Source organism: Miniopterus schreibersii (genome assembly GCF_964146895.1).
Source record: "Miniopterus schreibersii genome assembly, chromosome: 18".
In the NCBI taxonomy this organism is placed as follows: Eukaryota; Metazoa; Chordata; class Mammalia; order Chiroptera; family Miniopteridae; genus Miniopterus; species Miniopterus schreibersii.
In genome coordinates, this window is record NC_138121.1 from 3,972,973 (window position 1) to 3,980,679 (window position 7,707).

At 53.3% G+C, this 7,707-nt stretch overlaps 1 protein-coding gene across 1 annotated transcript; it reads left to right on the forward strand.

The window, feature by feature from the left end:
• Positions 1-106: 106 nt before the first annotated feature.
• TULP2 (TUB like protein 2) lies at positions 107-6,994 on the forward strand (the record flags this gene model as incomplete). The annotated part of the gene is made up of 12 exons (XM_081118206.1): positions 107-147; positions 564-615; positions 1,006-1,132; positions 1,711-1,848; positions 2,091-2,207; positions 3,153-3,274; positions 4,198-4,515; positions 5,245-5,357; positions 5,866-5,980; positions 6,068-6,166; positions 6,398-6,569; positions 6,861-6,994. The coding sequence occupies exons 1-12, from the start codon at positions 116-118 to the stop codon at positions 6,992-6,994; spliced, it is 1,539 nt and encodes a 512-aa protein (XP_080974332.1). The 5' UTR covers positions 107-115.
• Positions 6,995-7,707: the final 713 nt, after the last annotated feature.

Genomic DNA, 7,707 nt, shown 5'->3' on the forward strand with positions numbered 1-7,707 from the left:
TCCTGGATAAAATGTAGAGCTTAAGTTCGGGTTTTGGGGAGCTGGGGTGGGGCAGGGAGCATGTCCATTGGGGATGGTGGGTGTGAGTCCTGACTCCTATTCTTGTTTCTCCAGAATGTCTCAGGAGAATGACACGTGGAAGAAAGAGTAAGTCAAGAAAGGGAATGGGCAGGGGTGGAGAAAAGGGGTGCGAGGGGAAACACGGAGTTTGATTGCGCCCACACACACTCGGCTGGGGCCTCATAATGGTGTTTGCAGGTTCAGCACCATCAGCCTTGCAGGAAGGGTCTGGGGGCCTGGACTTCTGAGTCCTATCTAAAGGGAGTGAGCTTAGGATGAAGACTCAATGGGTCTGAAAGAGGAGGGGCTGAGGGCTTGGACTCCTGAGTCCCGCGACAGGAGGGCGCTGGGATCAATAGCTTTAGAACTGAGGGAGCAGGCTCCGATTCTAGCCCTCTGTGACCTCACAAGTGCTCAGAATCCTAAATTAGGAGGGGAGGAAGGAGCACTTGGGCATCCAGGGTGCCCTGCTTCCTGTGGCCACAAGCCTGCATCTTTCTCAGGGTCCTGTGGGATGAACTCGCTGCCATAAGGCTACAGAAGCTGGAACAACAGGTACTGTGCCCACTTCCATAGCTCCCAGGAGCCCCATCCCCGGGACTTGTCCTGGGGTTGCTGGCCCTCGTCGGCTCTCTTGAAGCCTCAAGTTCTGCAATTGGGAAATGAGAAAATAGGAACTCGGGATCCTAGAGAAGTAAACCTTGGTGATGACACTCCCAAACTTCTCAGGAACAAGAGCTCTGGGGGGCAGGACTCCCAGGTCCTGGGGGAGGAGGGGGCCAGGTGCCAGGACTCGTGGTTCTGAGGAAGGAGGAGACGAGGGACTGAGGGCCTGGACCCCAGGAAGCCTCGCACGGATGCAGGCCTCCCCCTGCCCCAGGCCCATTTTCACCCCAGTCTACGGCAGGATTCCTGATCCCCCCCACCCCTTTCCCGCTCCCGCAGCGGCGGCTGTTTGAGAAGAAGCAGCGACGGAAACGCCAGGAGTTCCTCATGGTTCAGGCCAATCCTGACGTTTCCCTTCGGTCCTGCCGACCGAGGATGCGGTCGGAGTGCCTCACCGGTAGCAGCGGTGAGGAAAGGGTCCCGGGGGACCGCAGGAGGGAGGGGTCCGGGGAGTGAGGCGCGGGGCCTCAAAGGGCTCAGAGGGGACGAGCGGGCGGAGCCTGGAGCCGGCACGTGGGAGAGCACCGAGCAGAGCCCAGGAAAGAGCGAGTCAGGACCTGGGGGACCCCAGGGAGACGGCGGGTGCAGGGCTTAAGGCAGCTAGAGGGTGGGGCTCGAGAATCCCGCCACTGGGCTGGTTGGAGCTCTGGGGCGGAGCCGGGGACCGCCCAAAAGGGGGGGGGTCTACGGAGTGCTGGGGCGGGGCTTGGGGGGGCGTGCTGGTAAAACAGGCTCAGGGCTGAAACTGGCAAAGCCCCGGATCTGGGTAATTTAGAGACCAGGTCCCACAGACTGAGAACCCGGCTGGGGTTGTTCACGCAAGGAGTCCACCACAATTCAGTCCTAGGGCTGTCCCCGCTTGAGCCTTAGAATGAAGTTTGGGTTCCGAATGGGCCTTGGGGGGGTTGGGGGGTTCATCAGGGGCTATGCCCAGTGAGGAGGCAGATCTTCGCAGGTTATGGGCCTCTCTGCACTTTCTCCCAGGCGTCGGGAGCCCTTTCCTCCGGGAGGACGTCCCGGAGGCACATCTGGACTCTGACACCCACAGCGCTCTGGGCGTCATGACCTGTGGCGGGGATGGCAGCGACGAGCGCAGCCCCTTGGTATCGCCGACTGAAGCAGGTAATCTCAAGTCCTCGGGCCGCCTATAGCCTAGAACTCCGCTCCCACTAGAACCCAGGAATCTGGAACCTCAGTCCTTGCTCTCCAAAGGACCCGGGAGTCCAGAACCACGGGCCCCGAAATCCGTCAGGACGAGTCCAGGTCTTGAGCATTCCCCTTCTCCAACACCCAGTAACCTGGATCCCCAGCGCTCCCCTCCCCTATAGCCCGTCTCCAGTTCCCTTCTCTGTTCTGGCCACCAGACAGCTTCTATCCAGAGTTGGAGGAGGTCTTCGTGGAGGATGTTCCCGCCTTTCCCTCTCCTTTTAAGGAGCCCTTACGGACAAGACGCAGGGGTTGGACATCCCGCCGACGACATGGTAATTTCGGAGACATCTTCAGGCCCTCTGGTCCAAGGGGCAAATCCTCCCCCTTTTTGTAGCAGCCTTTTTGAGAGATATTTCACATACCATACAATTCACTCACTTAAAGTTTACAATTCCATGGTTTTTAGTATATTTAGAGATGTACACCTATCACCACAATCAATTTTCATATTTTCATCAACCCCAGAAGAGACCTGTACCTTTTGCCAGTCACAGCACCCCATTTCTCCCAGCCCCTGGCAACCACTAATTTACTTTCTGTCTCTTTAGATATGTCTGTTCTGGATGTTTCACATAAATAGAAAAATACAGTATATGATCTTTTGTGACTGGCTTCTTATGCTTAGCATGTTTTTAAGGTTCATCTATGTCGTAGTGTTATCAGTACTTCATTCCTTTTTCCCCCTTAATATTTCATTGTAATGACATTTTATTCTCGTTACATGCCCAACTATTGCAAAACAGAAATCTTAATTATCACCCCAAAACTCCACTCTCTCTCCACCCCCCACTTTTTAAAAAAATTTTACTTTTAAAAATATATCTTTATTGATTCCAGAGTGAGGAAGGGAGAGATAGAAACATCAATAATGAGAGAGTCATTGATCGGCTGCCTCCTGCACGCCCCCGACTGGGGATCGAACCTGCAACCTGGGCATGTGCCCCAACTGGGAATCGAACCCCGATCTCCTGGATCCTAGGCCGATGCTCAACCGCTGAGCCACGTCTGGCCAAGCAGAGACTTCTTGACCTGTGTGGACCCCTTGCACATGTGGGAAGTTGGGGGGGGGGTCTGGCATGTGAGGGCGATGAGTCATAAGTAGAGGCCAGAAACTCTGGAGTTCTGGACTTCTCCAGCTACCACTGGTGACTTTGTCACAAGCTCCTGGGACCCAGGTGTCCTGAGCTCAATCTTCTTCCGGTTTCTTCCATCCCTAGGGTCCAGTGAAGCAGACGAGAATGAATCCCAGGACGTTGGAGATGAAGACAAGTCGCCTAGTCCGGAACCGAACCCTGCAAAAGATGATGATTTGGGAAGAGGAGACTTGCCCTCCAACAAGGTGACAGTTGGCACAGCCAATCAAGATAGAGGAGGAGGGAGAGGACTGGCCCTGGACTCTAAGGAGGGTGGTGCTAAAATTCTGCAGCCCAATCAGAGGCCCCTTTTCCTGGTGGGTGGAACCTGTTGTGATTGTGCTGGCAGAGGCTCTGTGTGTGCCCCCCATGTACAATCTAGGGAATTTGAATTGATGTGAGCTCATTAAAATCCAGCCCACCGAAAGGCAGCGAGCTTTGGGGAGGGTGAAACCGTGATGGGGCCAGTTGGCACTCACTTTGGTATTGATGAAAGTGAGGTAAATGGTTTCGGCTGGCGGTGTGGTACAATGGTTAGCGCATTGGCCTATGCGCGGAAGGGTCGCGAGTTCGATTCCCGGTCGAGGGCATCTTCCTGGGTTGTAGGTCTGATCCCCTGCCCCAATCGGGGCGCGTGCGGAAGGCAACCGATGGAATGTGTCTCTCACATCGATATTTCTCTCTCTCCTCCCCCCTCCCTCCCTTCCACTCTCTCTCCAAAAAAAAAAAAAAAAAAATCAATAGAAAAAAAACACCATATATATATATCCTCTCTTGAGGATTAACAACCACGACAAAATAGTTTCAGTTGGGAAGATCCGGGCCGTATTGTTATGTAGATTGAATCAACACTAGTTTCAGCTGAATGGGGCGCGTACGGGAATTGTCCAATCAGTGGGCGTGGCTGCAGAGGATGCCGGCCAATCAACAATGGTTGTGGCTTTGCTGGGTGGGACCCTTAAAAGGATTGACCAGTAGGTGGCCGAGATGTTTGACCAATAGGCAGAGTACATGGTCGAGCGTGGGCGTAACCCTGGGCTGGGATGGCCAATCACTCTTCTACTAGCTGGGGTAGGGGGGTGGCCTGGGCCTGGGCTGTCCCTGAACTTGAATTTGGCTTGTGGGCCAGGGAGAAGACCCGGAAGAAAATAAAGAGGAATCGGAGTCCACAGTGAGGAACTTAGAAGGCGTGGCCGGCGAGAAGGTGCCCGAGGCCTTGGAAAGCGAGGGCGGCGCGGTCTTAAGCAATGTGGGGAGCTCGCCCCTCTCGTCTCTCCTCGCTCCAGGCCCTCAGCTCGGCGAGGACATGGAAGCATATGTGCTGCGGCCAGCGGTGCGAGGCTGTACGGTGCAGTGTTGCATCAGCCGCGACAAGCGTGGCGTAGACAAGGGCATGTTCCCTTTCTACTATCTCTACCTGGAAGCGGTCAATGGCCATGGCCGGAAGGTGCTGTCTGGCAGCCTCGGGAGCAAGCCTCCACCTCTCAGGGGTTTGACTTTCACGAATCCAGACCTTGCTCATCACTGAGCTAGGACCTGTCAACTCCAACTCCAAAACTTCACTGAAATAAGCTCCTTAGAGCCCGATTCCAAAGCCCCTACCCATCCCACAGCCAAGGCCTGCCCACTATGGAGACGAGTCCGTCTTTCTCAAAGTCAGGCCACGCACTATCAGGGTCCAAAACTCCACCCCTTACATACCCTGTAGAGCCCATCTTTGTAGGTCCAAGTCTGGCCACTTCACTGAGGCGCCTTTGCTGTAAGGCCCCACCCAATCTCTCTCAGAAAGGGGCTTTTTCCTATTCAGAGCCAGCTCACTTTTCCAAGATGAAACACCTTCTCAAGTCCTGTTGCAATGTTCAAAGTGAGGCTCTTTACTATTCTCCAAAGCCAGGCCCTGCCTGCTAGTCAGGTTCTCTCCTGCCTAGGCTCTGCCTAAACGCTGGACCCAATGGCAGCAGGGCTGAAGGGGGTACATTAAGATATGAAGCTCCCCTTTAGGACCCAGCTGATGACTTTCTTCAGTGAGAACTGCATCTCCCAGCAAGCCTTGGGATGTTTATTTCCCCATTACCCCTTCCTCTGTCCTACCGGCACAGTGTTTCCTTGTCTTTGGACCCCTAGCCCTAGCCAAATACCAGAAGTAGAATCTGATGGGCTCTTCTCACATCCACAGCACTTCCTTCTCGCCGGGCGCAAGAGAAAAATGAGCACAACCTCTAATTACCTCATCTCCCTGGATCCCACAGATCTGTCTCGGGATGGGGACAACTTTGTGGGCAAAGTCAGGTAGGCAGGCTGCTGATGTGTGTAAGAATCAAATGGCAGATGACAGGATGCCTGGGGAACGGAGGGGAGAGTTGAACTACGTTTCCCAACAGGCCATAGAGCACAAGTTCTACCTGCTCTAGGACCTTTTCTCTTAGTGATTGGTGGGCTCTGAAGTTCTTCAGGTGGTAACCCCAGGGTGGTTGGAAAGAGAACAGAAGGTTTTGGAGCACAGGCTGGCATTTAAGGCATTTGACTTCTTGGAAGGGCAAGAGGCTGGGACTCCTATGTTCCTAAGTAGAAGAGGGCTGGGATGTGTGAGTTCTTGTGTCCTGGAGGAAAGAGGGTTCCTAAAGGGCCGAGGCAGGAAACAAAATCCTGGCTCACAGGGCTGGGACTGCAGATACATGGAAATGAGTCTTATGTAGAGGCTTGATGGAAAGAGTTGATGAGACGACACTGGAAAGCGGTTAATATACAATATAATGGTAACAATTATTTTATTCTGGCCATGGCCTTCCTGGAGTAGATCTAATGTCTTGGGCACCAAGTTCACCATCTTCGACAATGGGGTGAATCCTGAAAAAAAGTATTTCATCCCAGAGAGTGCTCGGATCAGGGAGGAGCTGGGCATTGTGTGTTATGTAAGTATCGGAGAGACTAGAGAGTGAATAGAGCAGGATGGTGGGGAGGGATAGAGAGCCAGGCCAACTGGAGCATAATACCCACAGGAGACCAATGTCTTGGGATTCCGAGGGCCCCGGAAAATGACTGTGATCATTCCAGGAATTGATGATCAGAACCGGAGAATCAGCATCCAGCCACAAAATGTGAGTTGGCTAAGGTTGAGAATCTCTGGGTCAATAGGGGAGGAAGGACTAGGGTGCAGGCCCGAGGTTCTAAGGGAGGAGGGGCCCATGGTTGCACAAGGTCACATGTGAAGCCGGGAGGGTTTTGTCAGACTTACGGGTCTCAGCGACGAGAGGTTAGGAACTCAAAATTCTGTGTCTGGAAAAGGCTAGTTTGTGGTAGGTTAACCACGCCCCCTGCTTTACCCTTAGGAACAGGAGTCGCTCAGGAGCCGCCTCCAGCGGGGGGCCGGCCAGGGGCTGGTCCTGCTGCAAAACAAAGCCCCGTCGTGGAGCTACGAGACGGGCGCCTACGTGCTCAATTTTCATGGTCGAGTCACTCAGGCCTCGGTCAAGAACTTCCAGATCGTGTATCCGGATGACCGTGAGCTCCTAGGAACCGGGCTAGTAGGGTGTGGTGCTGGTGGTGGGCACGAGGACACGCACGCACACACACGCACGCACGCACAAACGGACAAGAACTACTTCCCTCAACAGCACTCGAGCGCTTTTCTCAGCAGGGCCCACGCCACGCTGTTGCAAAGCCTCTTGGGAATTGTAGTTCACACGGCCCTCAGAGGGTTTTCAGGCGCCTCACAGCCTCAGTTTTCTCAGCTCATAGGCCTGGGGCAGGGGACCGAGTCTGACAGGACCTGGTTCCTAACTTCCTCCTCAGCGGATTACTTGGTGCTTCAGTTTGGCCGCGTGGCCCCAGACATGTTCACCATGGACTTCTGCTTCCCGCTTTGCCCACTCCAAGCCTTCGCTATCTGCTTGTCCAGTTTCGATGGCAAACTGGCGTGTGAGTAATCTAATAAAATGTAATACTCTCTACAGCTCCTGTGCCTACTCATTTGGAGAAAGGGCTCCAGCATGCCTTCTTTTGCACCACCTTACTAATAACCAACACTTAATAGATGCCTCCTGGGTCCTAGGGAGTGGGCTGTTGAGCCGCACCTGGCACCTGCTCTGTTGAGACTCAGTGGATCATGGGAGATGGGTCTTAAACAACAAAATCAAAGCACCCCTCTGCTATGGAGAAAAGCACATGGAGGCACAAGTCAGCTGGGTCAGAGCAAGGCATCTCTAAAAAAAGTGTTTTTGTATTACACCTGAAGAATCACCAGGAACTAGCTGAGCCAGGGGTCAGGGACTGGAACATCAGACAGTAGGCAGAGTTCACACTAAGGTCTTAAGGTGGAAGAGGACTTGGTTGGTTTGGGAAAATGATAGAGTGGTAGGAGCCTAGGGAACCAATGCAGGAGGGGCAGGGTATGAGGCTGGACAGATCTTATCAAGTCAGAAGAAAATTCTAAGCTGGAGACATAAACTTGGATGGGTGATTGAAGACATGCATGGGTGAGAGTAATTATAATACTCACTAATGTGTTAATTGACAAGCATTATTTTAAACATGAACTCCTTTGGGGCCTTATAATCCCTTAAGGTATATGCAGCTGTTAGCCATATTTTACAGATAAGGAAATGGAGTCAATGGCCACAGGGCTTGTAAATGCAAAATC